Source organism: Heliangelus exortis, chromosome 1 (genome assembly GCF_036169615.1).
Source record: "Heliangelus exortis chromosome 1, bHelExo1.hap1, whole genome shotgun sequence".
NCBI classification, from domain to species: Eukaryota; Metazoa; Chordata; class Aves; order Apodiformes; family Trochilidae; genus Heliangelus; species Heliangelus exortis.
Genome location: NC_092422.1, coordinates 41,243,227 through 41,257,550, shown reverse-complemented (window position 1 = coordinate 41,257,550; position 14,324 = coordinate 41,243,227). Strand labels below are relative to the sequence as shown.

The following is a 14,324-nucleotide window of genomic DNA, read 5'->3' as shown; positions in this document are numbered from 1 at the left end:
GGTGTAGTTTGATTTTTTTTTAATTTTTTTTTTTTGTGGACCAATGATATGCTGATGTAAAAGAAGCCAAGGTATGAAAATGGTGGAGTTTGTTGTACCTTTTCTGGGGCAACCTGTAAGCCCCATTGCTCTAGGTGAATATTCAAGTCCTTTAGTATTTCTTGCAATAGTTCTTGATCAGAATGAGTACACAAAATGTCATCCATATAGTGAATAATTTTTGCCTCTGGCCATTTTTGTCTCACAGGTGCAATAGCTTGTACAAAATTTTGACAAATAGTTGGACTATTTTTCATTCCCTGTGGGAAAATTTTCCACTGATATATTAAAGCTGCCTCTTCCATATTACTACTGGGTATTGAAAAGGCAAATCTACATCTGTCCAACTCCTGAAGAGGAATAATAAAAAAACAATCTTTTAAGTCTGTGGCTACGAGGGGCCAGTTGGAAGGTATGGCAGCACGAGATGGCAATCCAGGTTGTAATGAGCCCATAGAGGCTATAATGGCTGTAATAGCTCTCACATCATGTAGCATTCACCATTTCCTGGATTTCTTTTTGATAACAAAAACTGGAGAATTCCAAGGGCTGACTGAAAACTCGATATGATTGGCATCTAGCTCGTCTTTAACTCATGCAAGACAACAAGCTTCTCTTTAGATAGGGGCCACTGTTCAACCCAGACAGGATCATCTGAAATCCACTGAATGGGGTCAGCACAGGGAAGAGAAGCTTTGACAGCAGCCCCTGAACAAAAGGGTATCACAATCCTTTGTGATCTGTGTTAGTTTTTAAAAGCAGCCATTCTTTCATTCCTTACTGGTGCTTGCCTAATCCCTTTAAAGTGTGAAATTTTCCAGTATTCATCATGGCAGTTACCTGATTAGACAGACTTTGTAAGTACACTCCCATTTGTGTGAGGACATCCCCATAGGTTTATTGGCAATTTTTGTAAAACATCTGGCTTAAAAACACCTGTTTTTCCATCAGGGTCCTGCCATGTGAGCTGTGCAGAACTCTGCCAGGGCAGTGAGACTTCACCTACTCCTGCCAAAGATGCTGTACCTTCTTGTAAAGGCCATGATTTTAGCCTATCTTGTTAACCAGTGACAGACTTATCTGCTCCAGTATCATTAAGTCCTTCAAATACTTGCTCTTGAATATTAAACATTAGTGTGACTCATTGATCAGTAACTTCTTGAGACCAAAAATTTGTTGTTCCTGAGCTACTGAATCCGGTAGCTCCTCTCACTCCTTTCTGTTCCTGGTCAAGTTTAACATATGAGAGTACAAGAATTTGCTCAATAACCCATTGAGACCATGGCAAAATCATTATAGTACCCTAATAATAATCGTCCACTACCCCAGGGATTACAAGAAGCCCTTTTGCTGAATACCCACAATGGCCCAATATAAGGCCTACTGTACCAAACTGGAAGGGGCCCCATACTAGTGGTAGGATTTTTCTGAATCCCCATTTCAGGAGTTAGTACAGATTGGGAGGCAGCGTGGAGGTCCAATCCTGCACTGCTGGGGCTTGCTCTGCTGAGGCTGTGAAGCTGTGACTTGCCAGGATCACTTGTGGAGGTGTCAGTGACGTGGCAGCCCCTATGGTTTGGGGCAACTGAGCCCCGTCGTTAAAACATCTTGTTCTGCTTTCGGATGCCCAGTGAAACCCTTTCTGACATTTAGGATGTAATTGAGGAGGTGATTTAGGATTACAACAGCTCTGTGTCCTTCTGCAGTCCCTCGCTAGATGTCCTTCTTTACCACAATTAAAGGATTTTGCCTTTTTGACTGATTGCAGAGCAGCCACCATCAGATTAGCATTGTATGTAGCAGTGCTGACATCCTGACATCAGAGGATTGTATCTGTAATTGTCACCATTTGTTTAGAACCTGCCAGTGCCTGCTCATAATCTTTGTTACAATTACCAAATGCTAATTGTTTTAGCAAAATGTTAGAAATATTGCTGTCCACCACATTTCTCTGAATAACCATGGCCAAGCGATCAACAAATTGTTCAGAAGGCTCAGATGGTCCTTGTAAAATCTTTGTGGAACTTACATTATCCTTTCCCTTTGCAGGCAACTTTTCTCAAGCTTGTACTGTTGCAGCAGTTATTTGTTGATAAGCCTGCAGCTCCCAAGTCAGCTGTGTTTGCATATTTAAAAAAGGTCCCATTTCTGTCAGCATTTCAAAGGTTTTAGCTGGATTTTTCTGTTGATTTCTTCTAGCCTGATCCATGCAAAGATCATGGTAATACTTTTTCCAAAGTAAATAGTCATCTCTAATATACTGGCATTACAAGCCAGTATATTCCAATCACAAGGGCACATAGCTTCAGTGGATACAACTTTAATTATAGTGAGTACGTAAGGCACAGTTGGACCATCCAGAGCTGCAGCCTGTTTTAAATCTTTCTGTGTCTTTAAAGGTATAGCCCAGGATTATTAGGATCAGGATCCTCCACAATAGGGAATGCCTGTAAAAGTTCCAAAGGCATTTCCTCCAAGACCTTTTTGTATGCCCTTCTGCAATACAGGGGGTGTGTGAAAGGGCACAAGTCCCCATGTGATGGTGGGGGGAAAGCAGGGGTGGGGGAACTTTCTTTCTTGAAAATCTGGCTCATCCTGAGGTTCTGAAATATTTTCTCATCTATCGCTATCTTGATGCTCATCCTGTGTAGCTCCTGCAGCATCTATCATCCTTGGTCTGTTAACTGATTTAAGGGTATCAATCTAGGGGATTAAACATATCTTTACAATATTCCAAATGGAAAAAGTTGTTAAAGGAAAAACATCTGGTCCTTCCTCTTGAAACTGTGCATTCATTTGTTTCCCTATAGTCTCCCACTGATCTAAATCAATCGTTGCTGCTGCAGGAAACCAAGGACAGCATTGCTCTACTCACTGCAAGAATTCCTATATTTGTTGTTCTGAAATATGAAACCCTCATACTACCTTTTTCAGCACATTAATATACTGATTGCTATCTTTAAAATGTATTTGAACCATACTGCTCAGAAATAACTTTATGCTCTAGGCAACAACTATTGTTATCATACAATAAAGAGATTTGTTTCGAAATCTCTTAACAAGCTTTGAAGTTTTGACACCTATTTATAGAGGGACCCCCCATTTATATAGGGGGGACTCTCAGGTCTTAGAAATTGTCGAGCCATTCCAGCTGCCTCTCCAGAAATAACCAATCTAAACCTCCCCTGGCACAACCTGAACACGTTTCCTCTTGTTCTGTCCATTATTACTTAGGAGAAGAGACCAATCCCCCCCCAGCTTCATCGAGCTTCTTTGGACTTGCTCCCATGTCCTTGTAGTGGGTTGGGTGGCCTCACCAGTGCTGAGTACAAAGGGGTCAATCACTTCCCCAGTCCTGCTGGCCACACTATTTCTGATACACAGTTTAATTCTGTGAATGGGCAAGTAGGCTGAAACTGTAACTTACTTTACCACCTTCTGTTCCAAATTCAAAGAACTAAATTCATGTTTACATGAGTTGATGAAAATAACTGCCAAATAACCCCAAATTTCAGCAAATGAATTCTGAAATGACCAAACCACCAAGATACTCCACATCCAGCTCCACATCTTGGAGAAATAATGAGCAGTAATATAATATTAGTCATAGTGCTAAAGGCACTACTAAGAGACTTGATGAAATTGTAATATAATGTTCTCTGGAGTATGTAATAGGCAGTATGTAATAGTTACTTAAGAACAAAGAGGTTGTTAAGTCAAATCCTTGCTATCACAGAGAAATCTTACTAGTTCATACATTGCTAGTGTTCCAACAATCACAAGGTCATAAAAACACATACTGCTCAAAAATATTTGGACACTTAATTACATACTTTAAAAGGGAGAGGCCAGGATCAGACAGAGCATAAAGCTTATAAACACACACCATGTTCTATAATAATTACTCTTTTCCTGAAATATCTTCTGAATTTTGTCATTAACATTTATTGAAAATACGTAATTTTAAACCACTGATTGCTACTGCGTTACAAGTTGTTTTACTACTCTGTCAGAGTCTTACAAGAGATCTACTGAGATTATAGCATCACAGTATAGAAAAAAGCTAAAAGCAAATGTAAATCTGGTTAGTAGAGAAATCTAAGAATATTTGCTGTTTTTAAAAGGTGAAAGTGATGAAGCATCAGTGTTGTTTCAGGGCTACAACCACATCCCAAACTTATTTTGCTAGGGTATGCAAAGCTTATTGAGTATGTTTCTCCCTGTAGTTTTGTAGTAAGTGGCCATTTTCCCATTAAACTGAAGCCAGTCCATGAACCTCACAGTTTATCTGCAGGTGGACAGGCTAGTTCCACAACACACCTGCACAAACTACAGTTACTCTGTTAGCTCTACCAAGTCAAGTATACCACATGCTGTATGCACAGAAGACAATGCAATATTTATGTACTTGAGACAGTAATGAGGAACGCTGAGGAAACCCTAACAGCAGTTAACAATAAACCCAACCAAGTAAACAACTTGTTGCACAAACCAGCCCTCACTTGAACTGGTGTTCCCAAGAGCCTCCCCAGACGACTCTGGCACCAACCAGCACCTCCTCCCAAGACATCACCAGTAGCTCAAGCACCAGCAAAGGGGGTCTGTACAGGGGTCTGTACAGGGGTCTGCAGCGTGAGGGCACGGCCAGCCTGAGGCAAGGCAGGGATAGGCCCCAACCTGCAAGACCTTGAGCTGCAATCCCCGGGCAGTCTGTGCCACCCACTGCCTGCAGACCAAACAGCCTCTTACAACACAGGCCAGGTTTTACTTGCATCTTTTAAGAAGTGATTTATTTTGCGAAGAACAATCCCAAACCACCTCCTGCCAGGGCTCCCATCCATCGACTCATCCTTCCATCCACCCATCCCTCCATCCATCCCTCCATCCCTCCCTCTATTCCTTCTGCCATCCCTCCCTCCCCTCCTTCCTCCCTCCATCACTTCGGCAATCCCTCCCTCCCTCCACTGATCACTCCCTCCATCCCTCCCTCCATCCACCCACCCACCCATCCACCCATCCCTCCCTCCCTCCACCCATCCACCCATCCATCCATTCATTCATCCATCCATCCATCCATCCATCCATCCATCCATCTATCTATCCATCCATCCATCCATCCATCCGCCCACCCATCCCTCCCTCCCTCCATCCCATCCACCCATCCATCCACCCACCCACCCATCCACCCATCCCATCCATCCATCCCATCCATCCATCCATCCACCCACCCATCCACCCATCCCTCCCTCCATCCGTCCGTCCGTCCATCCTTCCGTCCGTCCATCCATCCTTCCGTCCGTCCGTCCATCCGTCCGTCCGTCCATCCATCCTTCCATCCGTCCATCCATCCATCCATCCATCCATCCATCCATCCATCCATCCATCCATCCATCCATCCATCCATCCATCCATCCATCCACCTATCCCTCCCTCCGTCCATCCATCTATCTATCCACCCTTCCTTTCTTCCTTTCCTCCTTTCCTCCTTTCCTCCTTTCCTCCTTTCCTCCCTCCCTCCCTCCCTCCCTCCCTCCCTCCTTCCCTCCCTCCCTGTCTCCACCCCGCCCCACTCCGCGGCGGAGCAGTGCGCATGCGCCCTGCCCGGCAGCCAATAAGAGCGAGACCTCTGCCCCAGCCTCGCTTTGGTCTCGCCCAGAGCCAATCAGGGCGCTCGGCCTCCTGTGCCGGAAAGCAGTCCCCGGCGGGTGCGCGGTGACATGGCCGCCGGTTCCGCTGCGGTGCGGGCCCTGGCGGCGCTGGGTGAGGGGCAGTGAGGGGCCCTGAGGGGGACCTGGGCCCTCCCGGGACCGCGGAGCGCGGCGGGGAGCGCGGCCGGCCGGGGGTGCGGGCGCTGTCCCCCTCTTGAAAATTTAGCGGGGGCCTTCTGTCCGAGCCGCCTCACCCAGGGCCCGGGGCGAGCTGGTCCCGGTGGGTCCTGGCGGAGGCCCGTGGTTCGCCAGCGGGACCTTCCCGCACTCCCTCTGGGTCTCCTGGGGGGGCTTCGCTGCTGGAAGGCGGCCTGGATGTAGCAGCGTAGCCTTGGCGGCCCTGTGCTACCGATGCCAGCATTCCCGGTATCCCGGGGAGCTGTGAGGGACTCGGTGCGGGTACTGCTCCACAGGGCCCAGAGAGTTCCTCGGGGCTGTCAAACTGTGGCGTTGGATGGGCTTAGCCTGGGGCTCTGAGACCTTCCGGAGTCGCTTCTGTTAGGTTTTATTTGGGATGCTGAGCGGGTTATGTTAATGCGATTCGGGACAAACTCCCTGAAAAAAAAACTTTTTTTTTAAGGTAAATGCATGCACAATGACTTAGGAATTGTGCAGAGAGAGATAAGGCTTATTACTGTAACAGTTTATGATAACTATGGCTTGTGGGGTTTCTTTCAGATGTTGGTGGCACAGCAGATAAGATTAGTTTAATACCTCAAGACTTTTTTGCAGAACTGGTAAGCTGATCAATAAATAAGATGTGGAAGGAATTCTGTCCATCTTTTGTTTTACAAAACCTTTTTGTTTAAGCTCTTCTGTTTTTTCTCTGTTGCAAAGGGAATCCTAGATATGTGGTAACCTAGATTTACATGATTCATAAAATGGGCCAGTCCTGCTAAAAGCAACGGGCTTGATTTAAGTTTATGCTTTTATCGTAGAAGATTTTTAATTTTTTTTCCTTTTATCTACATGCAATACTGACCAAGCTTGTGTAGAAAATATTTATCTTGTTTAGTGTACACTTTAGGAGGATGACTGTGCAATGAATATGAAAAATGATGTGTGTAGTAGCAGTAGCCAGTATGGTAGTAACTGAAGTCATGGCTGAGTATATTTGCTTTTCATGGATGTGATGTCATTTCAATGACTTTATTCTTCACTCTGCCTTTAAAGCACCCTCTTGTTGTCCATTTTTGCATTAGCTAATTTTCTTCCTTGTTTTGTGATCTCCAAGTATTCAGACTAGCTTTGTCTTGGGTAGTAATGCATCTATAAGAATGTTTTCAAACTTGCTTTCTTTACAGTGTGAACAAATAATTCAACATCTGAACCATGAGATCCCAGGTATAAATACAGCTGAGCTGTGTCAGGTAAGTTTGTACTTATGAAGGTACTTACATTTTTATACATATATATATATATATATATATATATATATATACACACACACAATGTATATATAATATAGTAATATATATGTATATATTACTTATATAGTAAGCACTAAATGTGTTTACTAGCATTTATAAGCAAGTATATTAGCTGTGAATGCTTTAAATACATTCCCCAAGTCAGATTTCTTTCCTTATATGTGTGTGCGTATGTGTATGAAGACTTTTTAATTAATGCATGATTTATTGTTCATAATTTTTATTTGTAATTGTTTGAACATTTAATTTCCAGAGAATTCAAACATCTGGGATTGAGATTAATGCTGGTGACTTGGCAAAAATAGCTAACATTTTTTCCTTTCTTTTTAGGTAAGCAAAAAATAATTTACTTTGCCTCATGTCTGGTTTTTTGCCCTTTACCCCAAGTTAATGGGGGTATTAAAAAGTAGATTAAATGTGTGTATAAAATGAACTAATTCAGTAAAGGGCCAAATGTTTTGAACTCTTGATATGCAAAAAAATTGTTGGCTTAGTTATGTGTAGTTATTTATCATGTAGTCACACTTATTGAGATAAAAATTTTTAAAAGAGAGTAAATATTTATATGATCTGCAAGCTTTAGAATAACTGGTAAAATAAAAGAGGAAGTTAAGCTCAGTTCTAAGCTAAGTCTGTAACTTCTTGGAGATGAGAAACCAGCATTTGAGTGTTAAAACTCTGCAGTGATAAAGCTCAAGGTTTTAATTAGTATTTGTAGCTGTTGTTTTGGTGTTAAGTTTTTCTGTTTTCATAAAAAAATTCTCAAGGTCTTACTTGTTCTTTTAGTACCGACTATCTAAAGATTTTAGTACCTACCTACTAAATATTTTATGTAACATTAATATGACAGTAGAAATTTAACATGCTACTTTTCCCTCTGTAAACTAAAGCTTTAAGTTATGTTAGACCATGCTACTTGAAAGATCAACTGTTTTTCCCCTTTGTTACTGTCTTTTTAAAAGCAGTGGATCTGCATGGATAAACCTAGAGGGGATTTTTTTTTTTCTTTCTTTTACCTGTTTCTGTAGAGGGAATCAAGTAGCAATTTTCCTCCAGATTGCTGTTTTCAGTTGAGGGTTTATTGCATCATTTAGCTCCTGCTCGTATCAATGGTACTATTACCTAGAGGTCCTTACTTGCCTTTTGGTAATAATTAGATTAATTTTCCTAAAATTTTAATTAAACTGCCTTGTTTCTAAAGGAATAATGTTGTTTCACTGCTTTATGCACACATCTGTCATAGATTTATGCATTTTGCAACAGCAGTTGGAGGCTGTGATTATTTTTGTTTTAATGTTGCATGTTGTGCAAGCCCAGCAAAACTTGTCTGTATATTAAGACACTTCAAAAGTCAAGTTATGTTGACTTTGCATGTGGATGCAAAAGATGAGTAAAATATTCTGAAAAAAAAAAAATAAAAATCACAGTCTGCTTAATTGCTGGAAAGTACATAAATAAATGAAGTAGAAATTAAAAATTGCCTATTTGGGGTAGTGAGAAATGTTATTAAATCTGTGGGAAATGAATCTGCTGTGGTGTTCTTTGGATATCCCTGTAGCACTGCAGCCAGAAACAATCTTTCTACGGAAGAACTTGTCATCACCTTGGGCAATGCAGTCAGCACCCTGCCAAAACATGCACTTCAAGTTATTCGACATGTATGGAATGAGCAGGGCAAATCCATCAGTGTCTCAGAAGATGCCAGAAATACGGCCTCAGTGGGGCAGGTAACTAAGTAACAGAAGTGCAGTTGAGCTAAACTCCTCAGAAACGTCAGTGCTACATTGTATGATGTGCTCATGGTGGTGTTTTGACTGCTGAAAGCTTTCATTCATATATGTGTATATATAATCTCTATTGCCTAATATTTATCCAGGTAAAGAAACATATACAGTAAAGCTTGTCTAAACGCTGAACAGTTTTCTAATTTTACTGTTTGGGTGGCAGTCACATTTCATACTTCTTTAAAAATTAGTGCTTTGTAGTACTACTAGGGAAGGTGTGTGGCAGTGTGGGAGACAATTGTATTAGCTGTTCATGTAAGTCTGTTTTATCATAGAATCATAGAATCAGCTGGGTTGGAAGGGAGCTCAGAGATCATAAAGTCCAACCCTTGATCCACTCCTGCTGCAGTTACCAGACCATGGCACTGAGTGCCACATCCAGTCTCTTTTTAAATATATCCAGGGACGGAGAATCCACCACTTCCCTGGGCAGCCCATTCCAATGCTTGATCACCCTCTCAGTAAAGAAATTCTTCCTAATGTCCAACCTAAACCTCCCCCGGCACAACTTGAGACCGTGCCCTCTTGTCTTGCTGAGAGTTGCCTGGGAAAAGAGACCAACCCCCACCTGGCTACAACCTCCTTTCAGGGAGTTGTAGAGAGTGATGAGGTCTCCTCTAAGCCTCCTCTTCTCCAGGCTGAACATTTTATATGTAATTTGAATTGTGCTTTAGACTTGGAAATAGCAGCACTTGATTGGTTTATTCTGTCTCCCTTAGTGATAACTTTTTTAAAAGATACTTTCTGTCAATTTACAGCATTCCTTTAAAAAAATTTAAAAATGACACAGTATATTTGCACTGTAAGATCTTTTCTCTAACAATGGTTTAAAATATCATGGCTTTAGAAAAAACAATCTTTGTCTGAGGCTTGATAGTTAGCTTGTAATGACTATTCATTTCTTATTTCAACAGATCTTAATAAAGAAGCCTTTTTAGCATTCAAAAAACATTAAAAATAACTTACCTGAAACATATTTATGATGAATGCTGAAATAGCATTATGTGATACCTTAATTGTTTTCCATTATTGATACTATAAAATTTTTGTGCACTATGAGGTTTTTATCTGACTAATGACAGAATGTGAATAAGGAAAACTGGTTTAGTCAAGTAACTTCACAGAAATCACAGAAAGTTAGGGGTTGGAAAGGACCTCAAAAGATCATTGAGTCCAACCCCCCCTGCCAGAGCAGGGTCACCTACGGGGAGGTCACACAGGAACGTGTCCAGGTGGGCTTTGAGTGTCTCCAGGGAAGGAGACTCCACAGCCTCCCTGGGCAGTCTGTGCCAGTGCTCAGTCACCCTCACAGTGGAAAAAAAATTTCCTTATATTTATGTGAAACCTCCTGTGCTCAAGCTTGTACCCACTGCCCCTTGTCCTATCTTTGGACATAACTGAAGAGAGCCTGGCTCCATCCTCCTGGCACTCACCCTTTACATATCTATAACCATTAATGAAGTCATCCCTCATTCTCCTCTTCTCCAAGCTGAAGAGACCCAGCTCCTCAGACTTGTTAAATTCCACATTGTTTTTCACTATTAAAATCAGGATTTTGTTTTCACAATCTGTAGGTGTATATTTGTTCCCCATTTAGGTGTGAGCTCTGGGTGTCCTGTATTGTCTGTAAAACACTTATTCAACAGAATAACAATGGTAGGACAGATCTTCCTTTAACAGTTTCCAATGTTTTCCTTTGCAGTTTGTAGATATGAAATGGAAGCTGGGAGTTGCAATGAGCTCTGACACCTGCAGGTCTCTGAGGTTTCCTTACGTAGCAGTGACACTAAGAGTGGCAGACCCTTCAGGACAAATAACAGACAAATCTTTCGAAATGTCAATCCCACAGTTCAAGGTCTGTAATTGGGGTTACTCAGTTCAGCCTCACTGACTGACTTTGTGCTTCTCAGTGAGCCTGTTGTGCAGGAGTAACTGTATCCCCTGATGCATACCTTTGTGTTGCTTATTCACTGATACAGTCATTCCAAGATGAAGCATTAAATACTCAAAAAACTGAAGCAAAGTAGTTACAGGATTGAGGTTTTTGTTACTTACCTGAAAATGTTAATTTAGCAGTAATTAATCTTTTTTTTACAAATAAGCCAAAAACTGAAGTTTTGGCTCTTTACTGTTAGCTGTCACTCTGCCTTAGTAAAAATTGAGGTAATATTCAAAGGCTATGGAACTGTTCCCCAGCCTCAAGATGTAAAACTTGGGTTAAGCCTAACGTTGACTAAAGATCAGGAAATAAGGGCAGTCTGCTTTTCCACCACTGGCTCTTAATTGCTGTGTGGCAATTGTGGCTCTTAAATCTGTGAACTTGTTTGTTTAATTTTGTATAATTGTGGCACTTCTGTTGCCGTTCCTGTTTAAGGGGCAACTGCATCACTTAGAATATTTCACAAGTCTCTAAATAAATCCCTGGAGTTGGACTGCCAGGGATTCGAGAAGGATATTCTGGATCCTTAGGGTTTGTGAAATAGTATTAATTTTGAAACCTCTTTAATATAAAATCTGCTGTTCAATGGCTGTAAGAAATTGGTGCAATGTTTGAGACAACTGGATTGTGTCAGCAGGGAATAAAACATTTGTGTGAGGAAGTTGGTTTGGTTTTTGTTGGGGTGTGACCTACTTCATTGGCTTTTTTCATATCTGCTCCTATTAGTAGGCAAACACATGCAAATAAGGCATCATCTCTGTAGATTTAATAGTGAATATGTCCAAATGCCAACGAGCCCACAAAACAAAAAGCAGAAACTCTCAGTTCAAGCTTCAAATGACAGCTGGAAGAAAGAAGGAATGTGAGAAATGTGAATTGTGATTTTTGTCTAATGTGCTAGTTTGAACTAAATTTTGAGCGTTTCTTCAAGCAGCTGAAAGTTATCTTAACTCTTGCTTTTTAGAATTTCTTCAGACAGTTCAAGGAAATGGCAGCTGTTCTTGAAACAGTTTGAAAAGAACTCCTATTTGCACTGAAAGTTTGGACAGACTTAGATCACGTAACCTTTCCATTCTGCACAGGGAATAAAGTGCCATTGTTCAACAAGGTATGTATCCTTGTCTTTTTGACAGGAATTTGTCAGCATCCTCCTTGCACTGCTGTGAACACTTCTTCACTTTTGAGTACTTGAAGCAGCTCTGCAGTGTTTGTGAACAAAGCTGAAAACGTTTCAGCTTTGTTCATCCTGGTAGACAAAGGATCAGGATGTGTGCAGAAGGCATCATTGTAGACTTCCTAATATCCAGGAGTAAGAAACTGCTCATTGAACCCCAGAGTGTGGAAAGAGCCCTGAAAATATTGACTGGGAAGATACTGAGAGAAGTGTAACTCCCATGTTAACAATTTCTGTCTGTAATATTGAGATGCACTTGGACTCAACAATTATGTGAAGCTACATATAACAAGCATACATTTATTCTTGAAGAACAGCAATGTCAAGTAGTTAGTTCCAGGTACCTGCAGACCTAGGTTTCAGTCATCTTTTAATAACTGGAGAATATACTTGTCCTAACAGCTTATTTATTTATGTATTTGTTTGTTTGGCTTATTTCCCACCACCTGGCCTTATAAAAACTTAATGCACTAAGGTTTTCTGGATACTCAATTTATTTTCTGAAATGAAGCCCAGAGGCTAATTTTAAATAAGGGTAGAAAGGTGAATTTAATTCAAAAGCATTTTAATATATTTTTGCCTTTGCAATTAATCCAGCTTTAATGTGTGTCACTCTGCTTGATGTTTGATGAGCAGTCTGCCTTGTAATTAAATTAGAATATTGATATAGTTGCCTCACTTCAAGCTCTGAACCAGAGAAGTCAAGAGGAAACTTGAACATTCAGGCTGGAGTGTCAGCCAAGCTCATCAGAGAAAGGACCACACTGAAAGTCAGCAAGATTTCTTTACTAGTACTGAATGACAAGGGTCCACTGGACTGTGTTGCACACACTCAGATGATGTCCTAACAAGCAAAATTTTTGATTTGATTCTGAAGGTGGGAACATTTCCAAAGGGCAAGTGATAAATCCACTGTGCTTGCATGCTCTCCTTTGGTTTGTTATGTGTTTGGTTTTTTTTAATTGAGTTTTCCATAAATAAAACACAAACTGCAAATGTAGTGGGATGTAATAAAACCAATGCTGTTGCATTTCAAGATGTGCTGGTGGTGTAGTAGAGCAAGTGAATATGAAGACAATTCATATTGATAAGCAGACTGAAGTTTATGCTGCAACTTCAGAATGGTAGAGGCTGAGAATAAGTTTTTCTAGGATAGATCCTCAAGTGTTTTCAGGCCACCTTTAGTGATAACATCTACTTTTCTAACCCACTTAGGTTTTATTGTTTTGTTTGGTTTTTTTAACTTTTTAAAAGCTGTCTGAAAGTCATTGGTACAGGCTATGTGTGCTTCTTTTGTCATGAAAAGAAACTGCAGCATACACTGCAGTCCTTTCAATGAAGAGACCTACACCCCTGCCATCTGGGTATTATGCATGGTGCATTAAAACAGTGCTTGGAAGCCCAAATGAGTGAAACAGTGTTGGCTTTAACAAAAGATAGTAAAACTTTTGGGCTGTGGCCATTGATCTGGCTGATATTTTCATTGTGCTGCTGAACTTCAAGGTATTTGTTTTGTGGCTGGGGAGACCAGGCTGCTCTTTTCTGGGACCCTTTCAATAGAATGTCACAAAATAGTCTCAGGGACAGACTTTCCATTTGCATTTTCCTTGGTCTGTCTCAAAGGGCTTGGGGCCAAACACAGTGCAAAAAATTTTCTCTGTCTGTGGAAAAGTGATATGAGCATCTGGGGTTTTTTTCCTTTTGTTGTTTTTTTTGTTTTGTTTGTAGAAGCTGGAGTGTATGGCTGCTGTGACTGGAAAACATTGTCATGCTTTTGCCTAGTGGATGAATTGGTTTACATCAATGTGAGATTTTCAAAAAAATAATACTTTTTTGGTAAAGCTGGAGCCTTACCAATACTTTCCATTGGTTCTAATGCACTTAAGTTCTTCATTCAGCTGGAAATGCTTGTGCCTTTGTTGGAACTGGATGGAAAAGTTTTACTTAATCATGTGGTAAAACAACTTAGTAGATAATGGGAGGTAACAAGGAAACTTTGTCACCATTTTTGCTTGGTCCATCACCAAAAGGAGAAAGCTGTCAGCCTTTGAAAAGTCCACATTAGATTCTGTCAAGTCAAATATTGTAGAAATAATTATTAATATTTTTAAAATGTCCCTGAACTTCAGCATGTTGTAACTCTGACTGGAAGGTGCCTGGACATGTGTGCTATGCCACTTTACTGTGTGAGAATTTTCAAAGACATTTATGGACATCTAGGAGATGTGATCAGAAATTGTCTGTGTACTT

The 14,324-nt window shown here is 40.9% G+C and overlaps 1 protein-coding gene across 2 annotated transcripts; it reads left to right on the top strand.

The window, feature by feature from the left end:
* Positions 1-5,694: 5,694 nt before the first annotated feature.
* On the top strand, positions 5,695-14,324 carry COMMD6 (COMM domain containing 6). 2 transcript variants are annotated; one of them, XM_071741224.1, is made up of 7 exons: positions 5,695-5,799; positions 6,426-6,484; positions 7,052-7,117; positions 7,431-7,507; positions 8,736-8,904; positions 10,664-10,816; positions 12,034-14,324. In XM_071741224.1, the coding sequence occupies exons 1-7, from the start codon at positions 5,757-5,759 to the stop codon at positions 12,064-12,066; spliced, it is 600 nt and encodes a 199-aa protein (XP_071597325.1). In that variant the 5' UTR covers positions 5,695-5,756; the 3' UTR covers positions 12,067-14,324. The 2 variants fall into 2 exon arrangements, with proteins under 2 accessions (XP_071597325.1, XP_071597317.1); XM_071741216.1 differs by having other exon boundaries at positions 5,696-5,799; positions 11,865-13,110.